Genomic DNA, 22063 nt, shown 5'->3' on the forward strand with positions numbered 1-22063 from the left:
AGAGCCTGGCATTTGAATTACAACTGATTCTATCATCAACTACTGGTTTGGCTCATCATTTGCAGCTTTGAAAAAATAATGTGCATAACAGTAGCATTAGGCTACTTTCCTTTCCAGAGCAAAAACTGGCAGGTAAAGAAAAGTAAATATCTGTAAAAATCGTACATTATTCAATGGCTTAAAATGCTGAAAGTCATAACACACTTGGTACTGGTTTGATTTTTCTTGTTCACAACATACTTCGAAGGCCAGAAGAGCTACAGACCCTGTCACACCTCCTAGCATTTCTCTGTGGGAACGGGTTCTTCATCTCCCTTTAGAAAGTATGCATATATCAAATCATACTTTTTAATTACTCCCAGACTGAGAAAGCTTGGATTGTGTATCTGCCATTCTTAAGGTTTCCACAGGCGCATGTTGGATAGAACAAGGAAAGCTGTCATTAGCAGAAGGATCTGTTGACTGGCCAAAGGAAAAGTTAACATTCTAAATTAAAAACAGTCCCAAAACATTAGCAAAAGGTACCAACTTAGACTTCAATCTACTTCAGCCCAGTCTGTCATGGTACTTATTTTGTCCATAAGCACCAACGTGAGAAAACTTAAGCATCTGTCCAGAATTACCACACATAGTCCATTCTCAAATTCCACTCTGCAGGTCACTTACAGATTCCCCTAATTCTCTCCAACTCAAATCACCAAAAAAAAATCCATAAACCTCATTCACACTTTTGCATAGTTTGGCATTTTCTGGAGTTGTACTTCTGTCTTCTTTCATAGCTTTTGAGGGGACTCATCTGTCACGTATGCAAGTACTTCCAGTCTAAATCCTTCAGGAGAAAAACCGAGTCCCGCTGAAGCAGCAAGCTGTCCAGGACTGTTTGACATTCTTCTTTCAATTCCAAGATTACTCAGTTTTATCTGTACTTTCAGATTTTTCCCTTTGCATCATGCAGCGACGAACTATGCTGTCAAAACTTCCTAGGTAAAACAGACCAATGATGCGAAAAATGCCCATGCAAACAACCTGGAAACAGAGAGAAACATCTTTCAATTCATTTAAGATCCCAGATAGCAGCATATTACTTATTTGTGAAAGAAGAGTGTTCCAGGCAGGTATGTTATAGAATTTCAGAAAACAAACTCATGAAAACCATCATAACTGTGTAACAGTTCAGGTAGTAATCTTAGCTCTCCCACCAACTTGCTGCTTCAGCTTGAAAATACTACTTCAGTTTCCCAAACCCAAGTCTCCACAGTATCAATAGCCATTTGATGAAAAAATAATTAATGTTTGCATAATGTTCTATATTTTAAATTACTTTAAGCTGTAAGAAACTGTTACGACTGGGCCTTCCCAAACCTTACCTGCTGAAGACCTTCAGTAATAGACGTGACTGGTGACATTCCACTTGTCAATATTGATAGCATGTAACCATCAGATCCAACTGAGCTGTTGAAGTTCCCTTGCTAGATGGAAGAAAAACAGTGATTAAGAAAAGAAAAAACTAATTTATCCAGTTGTGGCACATCATGATGTGTTTTATTTCAACAGCTATTCTTGATGAACACAGCTAACAACAAATATTTTAATGTAAGAAATATTAACACAATAATCAAAATATTCAAGAATATTTTGTACTACACAGCAACACTGCAAAAGGCATTCACTTAAAAAATGAACTAGAAAAGTAACTCCTCTTTAGAGAGAGGTATGCTAAATTACTGCAGATTACCTACTGAGGTAGAAAGGCTCTGCATTTCTTCTTGAAGCATGCTTACTGATGGAGAAAATGCATGATGGTCTCCCTGTCTGTAAGTATCTTTCAGAGACAGAATTACACCCTACCTGTCAGAGCAGCAATCACTACTATAATTGCAGAATACTGCTTGCCTTTTGTTAAAATTAGTTTGTTATCACGTGAGATTTGGCAGGGAGGTGTATTTCAAACGCTAGGTAACAGGTTCTCCATCTACATCAAGGATTTTTAACTTGCGTTCCTCAAAACTGTGAGACATACAGCCAATTATGCAATCCAGCTGGCAGAAGAGTGGGGGACAGACACCAGGAAGAAGTTAGCTGTTTGGTTTTTCCACTACTCATGGGGGGAAATTGCAGCTCTATAGCTCTCACTCCCAGGCTTCTCACATTTGTTTCCAGCAGACATTATACTGGAAAAGACTTTCCAAAAGGCCTAAATCTATGGAATGTAGAAGTGAAAGGAGAAGGTGGCGTTCCTGAATCATGGTTAGGAGTGAATCTATGCAGAGTATTAGAGGATATGAGATTTCATTATTTCCCAACGCACGACTGAGAAACTGTACTGTTCCCACAGTACAGAGCTAGCTACCTTTTGATTTCTATTGTAGTCTCTCAGCTGATGGTTTGAGTGCATAAAGCCCATGTCTGAACTCATATACCATCCAAAGTGCTGAAAGCATGGTGTGGAAATACCAGATGCTTAAGACAAGAGAGGAGATTAGTTTTCCTTAAGCACCAAATCAGAATACCATGTAAGGCAGTACTTGCTTCTAAAACTCACCATCCCAAAACCAGACATCATTTTGTGTTTATGTGCTGTATTTGTGAAAATATATGAAAACTTCACAGTTGAACACCTGCTGTGGATGTAATCATGTTGAAGATCAAAAGTATGAACATGAAACTTCACGTTTGTTTCCATTCTGAGGTGCTTTATTAAGCATGCAAGCATTTGGTATCACAAAACATTAAAAAAAAAACTCCTCAGAGAGGCGATACATCTTTAACAACTATGAGCAGCATTTTATGTAATCACCCCTAAATCACATACTTAAGACATTAAAAGCCAAAAAGGCTAGACTGCCTTCATTCAGTGTAAAATTATTTTTGGATGACCTCATCTTCAAGAAAAACAAGAGACAGTCCAACAGGCTTTTGAGGTTAGACAAATAGTATTTGATACATACGAAGTCAATAGAGTTCAGCACTTTAAAGTCAGTCATAATCTGCCTTTGAGACATTGCATCATACTGATGCATCATTTTCTTCTGCCTAATGTACAACTTCAGATACTTTTTAGTTCCAAGAGACTCTATAAAATCATTTGTCAGCACAGTGGTAAAAAGAATAAAGAAAATACCTCCTGCTCAAACCAACCAGCAAAGAGTACTGTTTGTATACAGTGATTTTACATTTAGCTTAGCCACTTGTCCTACAGTCTTAAACAAGCATTACATGCGATCCTAGTCTCTCCAACAAAGAACATACTTTAAAAAGAGAATTTACTTACTATGGCATCTTTGACTATAACTCTGGCAACTTGTTCTGCTTGGCAAACGGATGAAGTTTCAGAAATCAGCTTTGTCTCTAAGGGCTTTAGTACAGAAACACAAATATAAGTTTGACTACCACCACCCAGGTGAAAAAAATACAAAGGTCAAATTTCGGGTTTGGGTCTTTTGTCATGGATGACATCACTGTTAGCAAGTGGTATCATACTATCACCTAAAATACCCAATTAAGGAAAGGTAAACGCAATTTCCTAAATAATAGTCTAATTTTATAAAGGGAAATGCCAACTTTTCCTTGAGTAGCATTTTTTAATAGTTTATTACTAATAAAATATTTTTAAAAGTGTTTTTTCCCCCTCCCCAAGTATTTTATTTTCAGCAGAAGCTATCAAAATGCTTAATCTATGTCTCCTCAACACCTGTATTAGTACATTTATAGTTTTTGCCAGAAATGAAATAAAAGATAGGCCTGAAATATTTTAAGACCCTACAAGACAATTTTTTTTTTAATTCCTCAAACTCCACACACTGATATCCACCAAAATCCATCACTGTATTTTATTTCTTTATGTTTAAAGCATTTATGCCACCTTACCTCACTAAAGGAAAGCAATTATGGCAGTTATTTTAGCAATCATAATTTATTTCACACACAAAAAAGTCTGGTCTGTTACAAAAACAAACAGCAAAAACAGGCTTTAAAGTATCTAGAAACATGTTTGTTATTCCTATTCTTTTAACAATTAAAACAATGATGGAGCTAACTGCACAGCAAGCTATTTAAATGCTCAGTATGTTAAGAAAGATGCTTCTGTTCATGAAGAAAAACCAGCGCTAAATCAAGAGAGAAAAAGAGTACTTGGTCACAAGTCAACTTCTTGTAATGGCTAATTCAGTTACATTTAATTACAAAATTTAATTGAAGCATTCAATCTAGTCAAATACTGGGACTAGTTTACTTCTGAGATTAATACTTTTTAAAAGTATTTCTAGGGAAGAGCTGAGCAACTACTGTTTTCTCACTCATTATCAATCCAAAGTACTACAGAAATTAAGTTTCACAGAAACAGGCCTATTTCCAAATATCTGTAGAATTATGAATCCTGATTTCACTGACCAGGCTCACTGAAATTGTTTTGGGGTTTTTTTTGTTTGTTTGTTTTTTTAGTACATATATTTTTAAGGGGGGGAAGGGGAAGGAAGAAATCAGTGTCTTTGCCAGCAGAACTCACACAAAAAAAACCTTATGTCATCAGATCTCCATCTCATAAGACCTAGGTACTTTTGAGCTTACTGAGCAGTATCAACCGAAACTGAAAGAGATGTATGGATGTCAACAATAATTAAAATACTGTACATTTAGGAAAAAAAATTAGCAGCTGCTCAGGAACAACAGCTGAAGTTAATAACACAAACAAAAAAAGGCAGGCAGAAATCAGCCACTAAATATTTGATCTTGCTAGTCAGCCACCCAAAGCACAGTTGTCATTTGTAAAGCAGTTACCTCAAAAAAACAAACCCAAAACAAAGCAAAGCAAACTCAAAACAAAACAACAAAAATCTTCAGTTATTAAATACAGGAAAGGCATATCCTAGTTCCTGACATTTTCTTTTACTATATTCAATGATTACAGCGAAAAATAGCCTAGTCCTTAAGGAGATGCAAGCTAGAGAGACAGATGTTCTACACTGGGTAGTATTAAATAAATGCAACAATAAGTATCTGAACTGCCAGAGCAATGCAATATTGCAGAGATTTAAGGTACACTATCATGAGAAGAGCAAGCCACCAGAAGACTTAATGTATATTAAAACAAAGCATAAGTCTCTGCTTAAGACACCTTTTTGGCAAATAACATAAATCTCGCTGAATCTCTTTTAAAGAGAAATCTTAGATGAGCAGTGCTGGAGACTGTAATTCCATGAAATAGGCTATTATGAAGAAAAATCCCAGAGGACATGCAAGTTATACAAGTATCTGTGGATGTCTAATTCTGGCACCTTGTGTGGATGTGTGGGAGTATACATTTAATATGGAGTACCTGTATCAAGAAATGATGAAGAATGATGTTATACAATTCCTACCCATTCCTATACAAAGGGTGAAAGCCCCACTTTCCTCTTGTGTATAGTGAGGCACCTTGGAAAGGCCGATCTCCTTAGATACCAGGTTTTCTAGTTCACAGTATGCAACTTAAAAATAGACACATTTTACTCTGGTTACCTGATCCTGCAGTCTGAACAGGGGGTCTGAATGTAGTTTTTGGTCTTATGTAAGAGACATGTCAAATGACAAGAGTTGACTAAATTTTTCAAGGTCAAAACTTTCCTTTTCAAGGTAAGCCAAGTGAAAGAGGTCCAAGTGCCGACCTAACCTTTTGAAAAGTGATACTGTCATTTGGACTCCAAACACAATGCAAGAGTTTCCTTTCTACTTTAAGACTAGACAGCAGCCACTACGGAATTGTGTCATTACATACATTCATACAGCATAGTTAGTGTGCAGACTTCACTGAAGCAACTGAGGTTTATTTTGACCTGTTGCATCTATCAGAACAACTGCATACTATGAAAGATGCAAAATAGAAATACTATTTTTGGCTCATGGAGCTTTGATATCAAAACAAAACAGTGGTTTTACAGTTTACCATTCCACAGTACTATTTCAATTGTGTACAGAAAGACTTTGGTGGTTCTTCCACTGAAAGCCAGAACAATAAACGATGTAAAATTATTGTACAAGATATTTAACTCTGACGAGTTAAGCTGATAAAACTCAAGTGTTTAAAAGTACTTCTTAAAATTGTAATATGCACCGATTTAAAAAGTACTACAGAAGTGAATGAAATCTGAAATGCACTGCTTACTACAAAGTGAAGCTTTAAAAACATTACAGTATTACTGAAGAAAAGATTACCTTTGTTTTACTTTCTTCTGCAAAGCCAGGTGTGTCAGTATCTGGAGGATAGGCCACCGTTACGTAGATATTATAAGGTTTTACCTGTATTTTACAAGAGTAAGTGTTATCTTAATACTGACAGCCTTTACATGTCCCTCAACTTCATTAATTGCTCTTGTACCAAAACAATACAGCAAGCATAAATTTAAATTGCTTCCTGTTATAACTCACCCTCATATTCAGCACTTGCAAGACTTAGAGCTTTGTCAAATGAGAAAGCAAAACAACAAAGATCCTAAAGAGAGATCGGGCATCCCTGAAGAGGGATGTCGGGCTGCTCTGTTTAAAATATCTAAAAACTTTACATTTTATGTAAAATATTTGATGAATCTAAGTGGTTTTTAAAACATTTAGGAGGAATATGAAAGTAGATTCACTCTACAATTTTACCAACTCCAATTTTAAAAAAAGGCTAAACCATTGCCTAACACTAGTACCCAGCATTCATAAACACAAGGCCTAAAAGGCTTTCACCAAGGCTTATTAACATGCTGTTTTTGCCATTGTTCAGCAGTGAAAATATGTTGAAACAGACAACTATGAGGAAAAAATCAACAAAAATGTAAAACTCAAATTTGGTATCTTTAAGAGGTATACTCAAGTCACAAGGCTTTTCAACTCATGGTATAAACTCGCAAGGAGTCAAAATCTAAGAAGACAGAAAATTAAGTAGAAAATGAGGAAAAATGGAAGGTCTAGTGTCAAGAATTACATTTAGTGATGTATTTGTATCTATGTGTCATAAAATTATATCACCTACGCATGACTTTTAGAAACTAGAGCAATGCAAATATATGCTCCAATACAAATAGAGAAGCTTTTAATGAAAATATTCAGAGGGCATTTTTATTATGAAGAACTCTATACTGAAAACACTGAAAATCCACATCCCAGGTCCATAAGCTCCCTCTTTTTAGTTTTGAGTAATTCAGTCTTCACAAAAATTCCTGTCACCAGTGTGAATAAAGACCTTGCAGTCACACTGTTCTATTTGGCAGGCCAGAAGTGTTCAGATGCTGTTTTACCTCACACTCTTATCTTGATCAAGGCATACAACTATATTAAACAGAACAAGGTAACAACAGGGACTATCCAACGGTCTAGAACCAAACACGGACACTTTATATATTAACACTTAACAACTTAAAATATATATTATTCGTAACAGAAGAATAATGGAAGTAATTTTCAAATAAACTTTACCTGTGTTACTACAATGTACTTACCAATGTAGTTCAATTCAATAATTAAAACAGTGTTTGTTTGGTTTTGAGTCTTGACTTAAGCATAGGTTTAGATCATTGCACTATAAAAAGCTTATATATATCAAAATTTAGGAAGGTGATCCATTGTCAACACAACTTTTTTGTGGACAATCCTCTATCGTAGCTTGCAAGTTTTACGGTTTCACATGGTTCACAACCCACTTACCACGGCCTCACAACCATGTTGGGAATCACTGGCCTGCCCCTCATGCATCCATGGACTCTTCAATATTATTCTGCACTTAGCCTTGAAAAGAGACTTCTACTCGGACTGAAAATCCAAGTCCTTTTAGTTCAAATAAAAGATTAAAAAATGCCTGCACATGTGGTCATCTTCAGTTCTAGGAACAAATTCAATCTATTCCCTCTTATGCAACTGAAATCAGCTTAGTTTCTGCAAGCTCATGCAGACCAATAGGATTGTATTGCTGCCAAAAAAGGGGCCAACAGAGCACACTGATATCAGCAGTGCTGCACAAGACAAAAAGAGAACTATTTAAATGAAAATGTGCTGAGCTGCTAGATAAAAAAAAATAATTTGTTTACAATCAAAAATACTGGAATTATTGCATACATACCTCCATTTGCAGGGCTTCGGCCAACCCTCGAAGAGCAAACTTCGTTGGAGAATAAGCTGTATAACCAAAGAGGCCTAATTGCCCAGCCTGAGACGATACAAACACAATCCTTCCCATTCTTCGTTCCTTCATGGTAGTGATTACTGCTCGACTCGGGTAAACACTACCCAAATAATTGACTGCCATTAATCTCTGTACAAATGATATTAAAATGGTATTTGAGCCACAGATTCAGAATACTTCACCTGTTTCATATTATTTATCAAAATGCATATTTCAATCTGCTGTAACAATAAAGTTGACTAGATTTGGAGTTCCATCAGCTGGCAAAAGAAACAACTGTTTTCTATTCTACAGCTTCATAAACTGTTTTATAGCCAAAAATCTAATTTCAAGCCAAAAGAAACCCAGTCTATCTACAAGTCTTAATAGCATCCAGGATACTGGTAATACAGTGAACCATATGGCCTTCAAGAAAAAAAAAAAGTGTATTTGAGGGAAAATCTAACCTAAACAGTGTCCAGAAAGCAACCAATTTAGGCGTGATGGATGAAAACATACCAAAATGAAAGTTTAAAGAGGTTTCTAAAACAGGAACAGGAAAAATTCTATGTAGCTATGCATTTCAGAGACTAATCTTTTTCAGGCTATGGGGAAGTCTTTAATTTTACTCTCTAGAAGACCTAAATCACAACTGATAGCTTATATAAGCAACAGAATGTATGATCCAAATTTATTATAAAATTATGCCTCTTCAGTATTTTCAGATGATTCAGTGTTACCTGTAGATGACTGGGGACCTGAGGGCTTGGGGCATAAACTAAGCAAAATACAGGGATCTGGGGTTTTTGTTTTGGTCTTTTCATGAGAGCACCAGTTTCTCAAGCTGTAAACAATTTGTGCATCTTGGAGTTGAACACCGGTAACAGCCAATTAATCAGGCTAAACATATAGAAAAAAAATCTTCACCAGATAAAAATGAGACTACGTGAAGTTCAGTGCCTTTCACAGCGAATTAAACTATAAAAATACATGTTAGGCTTATTTGCCATCTTGAGGACTCCGTCAGAGGGAGAATTTACTGTTCTGACCCATCAATGGACTGATAATCAGGTGAGATATTAGAGGCAATCCTCGCAAATCTAAATATATTTTAATTCTGACAGCCACGACAAATCAAGTGTGTCACTATTCATACAAAGTCTGGAAAGACACAGGAATGCAACCTAATCGTTAGAGTGGTTGCATAAGAAATCATCATATAATGAAACAAAAAAGTGTGCTCACTCACTTCAAAAGAATTCACTTCCATATCTTCAAATTTTCCTGTAACTGATGTTCCTGCACAGTTTACAAGCATGTCAACTGGCCCCAGCTTCTCCTGAGCCTGGAAGAGGGGACAGAGGTTAAGATGTTCTTTAGCAGGAAAAATCCTTCCTATAGCACAGTATCATGATAAGAAACTATTTCCATTAGAAATACATCACAGACAGATAAGCTTCTTAAGATACACAGGTGAATGAATCAGTTACTTCCTCACCTGTTTTAGAACATTCTCCACCTGCTCGTAGTCTTTAGATACATCAACAGAAATACACAGTACAACCTAGAAAAGTGAAAGGACATTTTTACAACACAGTAAGTCCAATTACTGTTGACTCCATGCCTTTCAATATGCAACAAAACCCAATGACACATCTTTTCCAGAAAAACCAAGAAGTCTTTTTGACAGGACAGTTTGCACTTCTCCCACACTGGAAAAAGCAATCCCTGCCCCCTCCGAGCTCCTCCGCCTCACACACACACATATTCTAGTATAATAAAGATTATATTAAGAACAAATAAACACTTTAGGATCTTCAAAGCAGCCACTCATGTGCAAAGCATGGTTTCTAATTTATTGTACTAAGACAGACTACAACTTGAGTTATTTACATTAAAAGTTTAATAAAAACTATTTTAACTAAGGCAGTCAAAGTTCCACAGTGCTACATTTAACTTTCATCAGCACTGAACACAAGTCAAACCATTTGTGTAGCTCAGGCTCATCTTTAAGAAAAAAGATTTTTTTCCCACATGATAGAAAGGCATGTTTGTGGACTGCGTCTCTGAAACTGCAGCATCAGCACTGCAAAAACACTTTTCCAGAACGCATAAAGCAAGCGTTAAAAACCTGCTAACTTTAGTACTGGCATGTGCACGCGACCCACTTTTTAAATTTTTTTTTTAGGAATAGTAGTAAACTTAGTTGTATATTGTTTAATTGGGACATGTCAAGGACAAAACTAAAATAAAAATTCTATGAGAAACTGACTAGCTGCACAGTGTCACAAATATACACATTACTTCACTTTTTAGATATGTTTACTCCTTGTCTGGAAACCAGAGATTATGGGGTTTAGTTTGAAAGATACAGAAACATGAAAATAAGCATTGGCCTCAGAGGGAAGGGCAAGCAGGACAGGACAACAAAAACCAGATGACAGCGATATCTAAGTTTTGTTCCAGCTACACGTTAGGCCCTACTTCTCTTGAAAGTTACTGAGTACTTTCAGCAAAATGATCTCAGAAAGTAAGCGCTTTCAAATCAACTTCTGGTCAAAGGAAGCACTGACTTTGGGTTACCACTTAGAAACTGTAAGATCGCTACAAACTCCAGTGTGGTCAGGTATTTACAGATAAGCTACCCTCTTTGATGAGCAATCAGAATTGGGGCAGTTCATCATCTTGAAAGGAGAAGCAATCTCAAAAAAAAAAAGGAAGGACTCTTGTATTTGTGTTCCAATTACTGCCCTGTTACTTTGGTCAATTCATTTAAACTCAGTTTGAGGTGAAATAAAACAAAAGTCATCACCAGTTTGTAACAAATGTTACCGTGACCACTTCTCATGCAGCACGTGGACACACACAAAAAAGCTTACCGCAGTGTAACTAACTGCTTTGGCAGCTACTCATTTGTCAGTTCTGCCTCTGGTTAGACTGCAACACTTCTCAGCTGCATAAACAGCATCTGCTTGCCATTCCTGTATAGCAGGTTGGCTATTCCTGCCTTCCAGCACTGTATGTAGTTGGACATCAGCGTAAACTTGTAGCACAAGTTATTGGTGGGTCAGCATGCATCTCCCCTTAGGGCATTTATCACATTTTGGAAATATTTTTCTTTTACATAAGTTAGAGAACAAAATAGCAGTTAAACAAAATTGACACTGATTTATTATCTGGATGTCTTTGCAAGATCAGTGAGGAGGTTAAATATCAGTTTGGTATCAAAATTCGAGCAGTTGGTCAACAGTTCAGATTGCATAGATGAGTTATTCATACTGTGAACACCACACTCAGGAAGTACTGCAGCTTTTATTGACTACTATCACATTATACAATTCACCTCTTTGCTTCTATTCTCATACGTTCTTTCTTCTGCTCCAATATAATGATTACCTTCACTCCACAGAACGGACTGAAGGTAATCCATAGATCCACATCCAGGACACAGAATATGCTGCCAGAAACAGTCTAATATCCCCAGCCCTGTTCCACACCTTTGTTTTAAATATTGCATGGTGCTGGATCATTTATAAAGATTTCACAATAAAACATCAACTCAACTCCTAGTGAAGTAACTGGGATTCTACACCAGGAAAGGGATTAAAAAAATATTGCAAAAAACCTCTAAAGGCATGGATTTTGTTCCATCTATAAAGGCTGCACTGTCAGCGATCTAAATAAATCACGTGCAGGCATCTTTAAAAGAACGTTTGCCAAGTCAAACACAAACATGTAGGCAGGTGCCAGACCTGGCTGTCAATGCAACCTGGTTTCATGGATATATCCAAGAACTGAACGTGTAAAAAAATAATCTTTCCTGTGAATCTTTGCCACTTAGCTTGACATCTTGTAAACATTAACAGTCTGTGCACGTGATCCGTATCAGACATCTTTCTCTACTCTCTTTCAGCAATCCTTTTGCACAGCTTCTCAGTGAAGCTCCTCTCACTTCCCAACTTCTGATCTGCTTTTCCAGTGTGAGCTCTGCCCCAGACTCCCTACTTTTTCCAGTTCTGTTCTCTGCATTTAGATCGGGCAGGCTTCCCTGTGACAATGTCTACAACCCAGTGAGAGTGACAGAAGAGCCAGCCCACTTTTCAACTCCCATGGCCTGTACTGAACCTGGCTGCAAGTCTAAAGCTGCTTCTGCAAAAGTGGTCCTGTTCAGTCCACACCGGAGGCTGCTCAACCTTGAAGGTACTTCCTGAGATTTTAACCCAAACTCTTACAAACACGCACCAAGTATCAGTCTGTTAAAAAGTCTGCATCTATCAAGCTTGGACAGATTTTCACAAGAACATCCTGACACAGTGTTTGAAAAAGGATTAACTTTAATGCTAAGCTTGGGAAACTACTAGAGCAGCTAAAAGAAAATGGTTATCGGGAATTATTTATTTATTTATTTAAAATGGACAAAACCCAGTTTCCCCTCACCTCAAACAGCTTAGTTTTTCAAATAAAGGTAGATCTGAGTAAGCCAGCATGCACAGACCAAAAAAATCAGCTTGAGCCATATGACAAAATTATTAGGAAGTAAAGACTGAATCTTATCTTATAAATGGAGATATTAAGAGAATTTTGTATGACCTAGTACAAACATCATTGCTTTCAAATATTTGGCTTTTTCCATTGCTTCTTTTCAACAGAATATCCTATTTATCAATTCAAATCCCTTTTTGCAGTCAAATAAATTGCTTCTATTTGGAATCATAAGAGTAACAAAAAAATTCTGGAACACAAGAAAGGAGATGACATTAACAGTCTCAATACTGTTTCCCCTGTCCCCTTGATTATTATTGTGAAAAAATAAGTTCAGCACTTCATCTTGAAGTTGCATATTTTGAACATAGCAAGTGTACCTATTTTAAGCTAGTACCTCTGCGAGCTCTAAAAAAGTGCCTTTATGCACTATTCTATATTTATTCACCATAGCATTTAAAGACTCTGAACTCCTCCCATTTAAATTGTGTATCCGATAGAGTACTTCACCAGGAAAAGGAATACAAGTATGATATAGTGAACTAAACCTGGAAACAAGTACCTACTTTTTTTTCCATGAACTGCAAAAAGCGAGAGATTTTAAAAAAAAAAAAAAGAAAAAAGTGGTTCTTCCACTTAATCTTGAAGAATACAAGTGCTTACTGAGTGACAGTAAATTGCAGCTATCCAAAAAAGCACACTACACCTACAGCTGGTGACATCAAGCTCTTTCTATAAGAAAAGCACACTAATGCACTAGCCAGGCAACATCAAATGTAGCAGAGTTCAGAACATCTAATGTAAGCAGATCAGTATATTTGAAAGCAGACACTGAGCCCTCACTCATTTTTGTCCAACAGCTTTGTTTTAAGGACAGGACTACTGAACATGTTGTAGTGACTATCTTAAACAAAACACACACCAGCCATTGTTAGGAGTGATCTTACCTGCTTGTCATTAACAGAATACTTTTCTATTTCTTTTTTTGTCTGCAACAGCTTGCTCTGAAACGGATACAAGAACAGCTAAAGCACTGCAGTTCTGAGAGCAATTCAGTCTTCATCAGTGTTTCCAACAAGGCTTAAAAACATTCCCCAAAACCCAAAAAAGTTATCCCTAACTGGTTATAACACTTTGCTACTGCCATTTTACAGATTTATGAATACATAATGAAAACATGAACTCCATCAAGCTACCAGAACTTGCTTTTTTTTTTTTACTTCATCTTCTAAAGCCAGTCCTGACTTCTGCAACAGATTTATTTAATGTTTCTGTTTCATACAACTACACAGAGTACCTAAGTCTGTAGGTATTAATTTTTCTCCTGTATACTGGTTCTATTTTATATGTATGTGATATTACATAAACTATTCTGAAGAACAATCACTGTTATGGAACCATCATAAAAATTAAGCTAAAATTTGGTAAATTCAAATTATCACATATTTCAAGAGTTAATTCTGGCTGCATTCACCGTTATGCAAAATAAGTTCTTAAGTGTAAGTAAATTATTAAAGACAGCTGGGACTGAGCCCCTGCAAAAATGTTAAGTGCTTTTATTTCCTGAATAATTAGTTATTTTCTTTACAAATAAAGTAACAACCCATTATGAAAACAGAGTCATTCCAACTAAGTTCTGAATACCTCTTAGTAAAAAAAAAAACCAAACCAAAGCAACACTTTTTCCTCCAAAGCTGTCTTTATGAACAGTTTTTCTCTAGTAAAAAGTATGACATAATGCTGATTAGACATCAAAAAATGCTGTGAATTTTAAGAACTGTTTTTAATCACCCAGTTGTCACTTATTGAAGGGAAATTCTACAGTTTGAAAGAACATAGGGTTTTTCCTGCTTTTGTCCTCTGCAATAGACCCTAGACAGTGAAATAATGAATGCCATTAACAGATGTGATAGCACTGAGTTTTAAGGAAAGTTAATCACAAATTCCATGTTGGCTACACTCCTTAAAAAGACAGCCACCTCTGTTCAAATGCATTAATTTGAAATGCTTAGGATCCCCTTAAAATACACACTGAAGAAAGTATGAATAATTACCAATTTCAAAATTATTCCTTATCTATACAGATTCTGTTAACAGAATAGTTAATAGACTTACCTCATCCCTTGCAATCAGTGTTATGAAAGCACCTTGCTTGTAACATTCAATTGCAATACATTTTCCAATTCCACTGGAGCCTCCAGTTACCTAAAAGTTATTTGAAAATAGCAGTGTTAGTCCACTATTCTCATCCTTTCTCCCATATAATTAGCCATATCAATTGAAAATACTAAAAAAATATACTGATTAAAATATCACGCAATGAGGTGTGAATACAGAAGATACACAAACGTTCGTGTACTGATTAGGAATGAAAAATAATATCTGAATAGATTGATGAGCGTTTGTTTCTACCCCAAAACCAGTTTTACCTCAGTGCTATTTTTTGCTCATTTCTTACATCAGGCACAGTTAGACCCACACAGGCTCTCTCACATGCTTTTGACTAAGTTCTGTATATTATTTCTAAAAGACAGGAGGAGTTAAAAGTTCGAAATCTCTATTAACGTTAACTGTAATAATACAATTACATACTGCCCCTCCATATTTGGTCACAGCAGTAAAACAAACTGTAGATTGCCTGCCATCACATAAACCTAAATAGAAAATACCTTCTTTCTTGTTAAAAACCAAAATTCATAAATTCAGCGGTTGGCCCTCTGTGGAGTATTTCTCAGTCCCCCAGCCTGGACCCTGAACTGTCCATGCCATCCTGCAATTCCAGTTTTGTGGGGAAGCCAGCACCTACACTTTCATTACCTTTTCTTCTTCCTCTAAACTGTAACACTGAATAGTCTTACACATAAACAGGAAAATGTTAGTTCAACCACAGAGAAATGCATGATGATTACAGCCCTGCATCATATGTTACAGGAGAATACACTGCCAGATGAGACTAATATACAGGTTAAAGTCACCTTAACACCTCTCTCACTATGCTCTATAAGCCTACATGTGGAACAAGATGTATATGACAAACCTGACTTCTCTTTTTGACCAAAATAAAGATATCTGCCTGTCTGGCAGTGCCTTTAGATGACTTGTTCATTTAAGCCCAGACTCAGGCTGCATGCGCCTTCAGTCCTTAAACAAACATCAGTATCTTCCCTACATACCCAAATTATTTGAAGTTTTGTTTAACAGCATATTAAGAGGCTATAATTCAGAAAATATGGGAATAAAATGCCTAGAAACAATTATTGTAAAAAAAAGATAAAAATCTGTTGATGAAATGAGTTATGAAATACAGATTTCCTAACTGGGAAAAAAAAAGTGATTCGAATTGCTCTGGAAATGGTGATTAATTTTTTTATTATTAAAACATTTCAAAACACTTCAGAGAAAGTAAGGTAGCACCTCCATTTTAAGTATGAGAAAAGAGAGGCACTGAGCTAATTAGTGGAAGAACAAAGATTCCCAATCTCTAACTGCACACCTTATCAAAAGCCTTGTGTTGTCTCCTCATCTGCCAATGCCTCAGAGTTTTGTTTTCAGAGCTGCATTATCCTTAAAAATCTTTCATTCCTGGAGGCAGTAAAGTCAGAATAGTCAGAAGTACATTCCCTGTGAGTCACTAAACTCTTCTTTCATATGAGAATCTTATCACTAACCTTCAGAAATAGCTTAGTGTAAATCAAATAATCCCAGCAAAAAGATTTACAACATGCGCCATGGTTCCTGACTGTCTCATCTGCAGTCACAAATGGGCCGCGAACGGGTGTAACATTCCCAAAGACAAATTTCAGTTCTTTGAGCTTCCTCTACTATTAGAGACTGCTGCTTCAGATTAGCTTCTAACTAACTCTCTCTGCAAGATTAGCTTCACACTACACTAACCTCTGAGGATGACTCCAAGATGAATGCGTGAAACCTGGTCTATGGTGTTCTCAACGAAGGATGACTGCTTTCAAAGTAAATGAATTCCACAAGAGTGTAAGCATTAGTTAACGATTTGGGACTTCATGAGAACTCTGAAATTACTTTAATGCTTCAAGATCGAAACAAGACAAGAATTTTAGTGCACTTGCAAAGTAGCTTGCAAGATTTCAATACCTTTCTGAAAAAATTAAAAGGCTCAGTTTCATGTGTTCAGACAAACCTCAGTTCTACAGCCCTTGTGAGCAGGTACACCAGCGGCAGGTACACCAGCACATGAATTAGTTCATGCGCATGGAAGACTGCTGCAATTCCAATTTTTGGCATAGCACTGAGAGACAACTGATTACTATCTACGCAAACCACAGAGTATCATGAACAGTTCAACTATACCAGTGCTTGAAGAATTCTTTGAAGGTGAAGGTACTGGCACAAAGCCTCTGGCTTGTCAGACAATGCCAATATTCATTTCAGAAAGACAAGGTCTGAAGTCACGCAAGAAATGGAAAAATGAAGGTTCTATTCAGAGTCACACCCAAGAACACTGGATAGGGCTCATGGCAGATAGGTCAGTGACAGAAGTTCCCAGCTATCAGTTAGCTGGGAACTTCAGCATTTAGGTAGGAGGCTGTTGCTAGTATGTGGGAGGTTGTTACCAATACACGTCCTTCAGGAACATTCATCATGAATGCTGATGTAACAGAAAAAAAAAAATCCCTAACACTAGTGAAATCTTTACTTGTGCTACAATGAAGTTAGCCAAAGCAAATTTGTGAAATCTGTTAGGTAGGTAAGTTACTAACAAAGATGCTCTGGAATTCAAGGAAGAGCACACATCTACTCCATTAAACAAGACATTATTACATTTACTCACCCTTGTGGCAAATAATTCTGCAGTGCTACTGCAGTTCATTAGTTCAAGACAACTGAATTGCCACTGATGCTGTTTATAAATTTCACTGTAACCCAGCATCAGAGGAGTTAGCAAAAATAAAAACCTGGCCATAGCAACTCAAAACACACTAATTTCTTGACAGGAAGGGACAATTCCATCCTAGTATTAATTCAGATGTTTCAGAATGCAATACTACCAGCCCTCGAGGAGTGTGACAGAGCTGTTTCTGTGTTTGAAAAGAACAGGTACAAAATTTGCCAGTCCAAAAAGGGTCTGGCTCCAACTTCCTGAGTTACAATCCTTGATAACAGAGGTCAGCTTCTAAGGATCACAGAGTTTATTTCCCCATTGACAAATAAAAATGCTGGGGTGAGGTACAGAGAATTGCTGTGTTTGATTTTCGAATTTGAGATACTGGAAATCTGCTTCAATTGATGAGACAGTCCAACTCCAAATTAACAGAACTGTCATCAGTAATGACCAGTATCAAGACATGATATGGTATCTCCAAAAGAGCTTTATTAACTTTCACTTAGCACTGGATGCAAGCTGGCTGCATGCTTTTAGACAGTGCTCTGAGAGAAGGTATTTAGTTCCACCGAGAGGGCGCATCCCTGTGATCTGCTCTAAGTGGTGAGCACACCTGACTAAACTCAAAAATGAGCTCTGGTCAAACCACTTGGATGCATCCAAACCACAGATCGTATCAGTCCCAGCACAAGGGCGACAATGCTGAGACACCAAGATTGGCTGTCCTTAAAGTTGACCACAGTTATCAAGCTGGGCTCTGCACAGAACTGGTGAAACTACTTCTAGAATAGAGATGGCCTTCATGTATGTGGATTTGGCATGATCATCCCAAAATATATCTGAGCAAGAGGCCCTTTTCAATCTAAACGGGCTGTAGCCCCAAGCAAAGAACATCTTTACATTTCCTGCCATTGCTAGTCCACAAACTTTGATAAACTGCATTTGTATCACCAAGATCTTGGAAGTTTTAGCAGAAATTTCAACCCGGTATTTCAGCAAAGAGAGTTTCTAAACATCACTCATGAAACTGACAGAAGGCTGCTTTTGCTCTAACAGCTTAAGTTTTGTGGCATTATGCTCCATCAAGCAAAGTACCTTTGCAGAGAAATGGAAAGAGCAGAATGAATGCGTGCAGGGCAGACGTAACATCTCCAATAAAGAATAGTTAAATGTGATGCAGGTGAGCCAGATGCACACGAAGATGACTGCCTTACCTTGTTTTCATTTTCCTATCTGCTATTACAACCAGTATTAAACCACAATAGCTTATTCTCACAGAACAGGTGACACGTGCTAGTACGTAGCCTGAAACCCAAGGAGAGAGTTAAAGCCAATGGCAAAATAAAAGATGTATAAAACAGTCTTCCAGATTTCGAAGCAGGGAGAAGTTCAGTACAAGAAGCAGCAGCTCTACGGCACAAAAGTAACCTTTATACCTTTGAGAACACTTTCCTTGTCATGGTAGAAACAAAGCATGTAGTATCAAGCATCTAAAAAGCATTTTGTTCTAAATAAACTAAGCCTGATGCTTGAGTCAATTTGATAGCAGAGAAGTACTTTTTGTTTAATGGTGTTCACTGGGGTTACCAAAATACATAGCAGATAAGGGGAGGGGAAAAGCCCACTGGATGACATGAAATGACAGCTCTATTCTTTTCTAAGAAAAAGAGACTCCTATGACTCCTATTCCTGCAGAAAGCATGCCTCGCACTTCCATCCTGTAAATGAGAGGTCAGAGAGGAAAAAAACCCACAAGTTTTCCGCTTCAAATTTCTATCCCTAAAAGGCACCAGAGTCAGTTACTTAGCCATAACTAAAACAACTATTAATCATAACTGCTAGGAGTGAAAATAAATACTTTTATGAAGGATTTCTTATGCAAAGAATGCTGTCTTAACTTTAAAATTCAGTAACTGGTACATAACAGCATCTGAAGTTGCCCAATGACCTTCCTTTGAAAATTAACAGATACATTTTAATGATACTTTCAACAGGTTTCCCAGAGAGAAGATTTTTCTAGATAAGACTAACCTTTTCTGCTTCAGAAAAAGTTTATTCAAGTATATCTTGAAGAGTTACATTTACTGTGCAATGGTAATCACTGGCCCTCTTGAGAGGGCTTAACCAGCTAAATATGCAATTTGTAGTTGTTATCGCTTTATTCTTTTCTTATTTCAAGAGTTTAACTGAGGCCTGACAAAGATTACCAAATATTAATTTGCAGCCTTATCTGAATCAACTAAGAAACTAAAAAAAAAAAATTCATATATGAAGATCACTTAAACAGATTTTGGTATGTTTCTATAAGAAGACTTCAAGTAAGTCCTCAGATAATATTATGGCTCTTAAATATTTCCAGGAAGTCTCTCAGTCATTTCAGTAGCAGAGAACACTTACTTCCAGTATAGGACATAAGAATTTACTTTACACACACAATGTCAAAAGCCTCCCCCAACAAAATTTCTGATTTACAGTACCATCATCCAATATTTTTCCTTATGCATTACACTAGAAAATCTGAAATCCAAATGTACAAGTGTCCAGCATTATTAACAGCATCTATGAATCTAAGAACCAGTGAATTCTGAAAGAGTTCCTCCATATTTCATTAGTTTGCATGAATTCTTTAAGAGCACAACTAAAGCCAAAATAAAACAAGCAGTTCTGCCAGCGGTGACACCAGTAAAACTGTTTACCTACAGATTTTGATTTGTGTCAAGTTAAATACACCTACAGCCTGTTCCTCCATCAATGTATTAATATAGTTAGTTCTCTAGCTGGACTCTGAATTTTATAAGACTTGCAGGAATACTGTTTTTGAGACTTCAGCTTGTATCAAATTGAGCTTAAACTGCTAATATAATTAGTGGCAGTGGTTATAGGGAGGTTTCTCCAACAAGAATATTTTCACCATTTTTCATGTGAACTTTTTTCAGTTAACTATTCTGATTAGAAGAGCCAGCAGAGTAGCTTTTAAAGAGTTTAATCACATAAATAACAGACAAAACTTGGGATAATAATTTTATATATATATGTGTGTGTGTGTGTATACACACACACATATATATAAATATAAAATACATATGCAGGTATAATATAAACCAAAACTGAACAAAAAACCTCACAAAGAAAAGCAAAATTTTGAAATAAAATCCAATTAACTCTTTGTTTTCTATTCTATTTCTGCATAAGGTTGTGGAAGGCCCTTGAGTCTGCTTCCCCTTTGCTTTTACATAGTATTGAAGGGTTTCTAAAATTTTATTGAAGGCCTTATAAACATTACTTCTGTGGGAAACGCCATAACCAGAGAACCTTAACGCAAGCTCGAACACACCTTACACTGTACATGATGCTATAAAGCCAGTTACAGCATCCAAGTAACACCTATTGCATAAAGCAACTTGGGAATACTGTTGCAACTTGGACAGGTCTAAATTATGCTGGGGACAGCTCCATCCTCCAAAGAGGAACTCCAAAACTAATAACAATTTAAAACAAAACCAAATCAAAACCAGCACTATACAAAGCTTAACAAACAAACAAACACAAACTTAAAAAAACCACAAAAACCCAAACTTAAAGTAGCGATAAATTCACTTGCACCTATGAGGTCTAACTTCTGGATCATCCCAAACTCACTGTAATAAGGGCATTTGCAAGCACTACTCACACCTTAAAAGCAAATTTAACCAAAGAGTAAACTACAGCTCCTCTGCATAGAACCTACCTTAAGGATCTAAAGCTAAGTTATTGGAGCTGATTCTAGGACCCTGATTATTTCAACGGCTTAACTCATTCGATCTCATGCATCCAAATTCACTACTTAAGCGATCCATCTGAAAGCATCTGGATATTGTTCCCCTTCCTCCCTCCCCCAAGCCACACACCCATACAACTCGTGGTGTACTACTCATGAACCGTTTCAACGGTATGTTCTTCTGCAGCCTTCCTTCTTAAGGCTTCCTTCTACCATCCTGACTACAGTCAGTCAAAATATTGCTCATAGACATTGATATCTATATACTTTAAGTCAAAAAGGGGCACGAGTCTCACCCGACTGCTTCTTTTGTATTCGTTTTCCCATTTCCTCATGTCTGACTTGTTTTTTAGATCAAAGAAACCATAGATTTTGCCTTTTGTTTAGAAGCGCACATACCACTTAAATACTTTGGGAGATGCTAAAAGAAAACAAAACTCAAGGTAAACGGTAACGTCAAGAATACAAAAGGAATGTCTCAAAAAGTCAACATTAAGACTGTTTGCATTTCTGGTGACTCAGAAGATCGCCTTAAGCCAACCGAGATAGACGGCGGCTGCCAGAGTCATCTGTACAGGTCATTTCCTTACCACTCGGACTTGTGGCTCTCATGTTTTGGTAGCTTGAGGTGCTACAGCCAGCTGCCAAGATCCCTCGCAAACAGGCGAGCACGCCTAACACCGAGCCTCCCCAGCGCAGGCCTTTGCCCCCAGCCCGACGCCGAGTGCCACTAAACCGCATTAAAGCCTGCAGCCAGAGATCCCCCCTCTTCCCGCGATCGAGAGCCTTCCTCCGCTCACGCCGCCCGGAGCGGGGCCTCCCCCGCGGGGTCCCCAATACTGCCGCCATC

General features: G+C 37.1%; 1 protein-coding gene across 1 annotated transcript; it reads right to left on the reverse strand.

The window, feature by feature from the left end:
* Window positions 1-577: 577 nt before the first annotated feature.
* On the reverse strand, window positions 578-21954 carry KDSR (3-ketodihydrosphingosine reductase). Its single transcript, XM_010194494.1, has 12 exons — window positions 21804-21954; window positions 16755-16884; window positions 15574-15604; window positions 14714-14803; window positions 13546-13602; window positions 9615-9680; window positions 9366-9461; window positions 8075-8266; window positions 6190-6273; window positions 3272-3355; window positions 1368-1469; window positions 578-1026 (listed from the first exon to the last, which is right to left on the reverse strand). The coding sequence occupies exons 1-12, from the start codon at window positions 21952-21954 to the stop codon at window positions 907-909; spliced, it is 1203 nt and encodes a 400-aa protein (XP_010192796.1). The 3' UTR covers window positions 578-906.
* Between the last annotated feature and the right edge of the window lie 109 nt (window positions 21955-22063).

This window comes from Mesitornis unicolor, unplaced genomic scaffold, assembly GCF_000695765.1.
Source record: "Mesitornis unicolor isolate BGI_N332 unplaced genomic scaffold, ASM69576v1 scaffold32161, whole genome shotgun sequence".
Lineage (NCBI taxonomy): Eukaryota > Metazoa > Chordata > Aves > Mesitornithiformes > Mesitornithidae > Mesitornis > Mesitornis unicolor.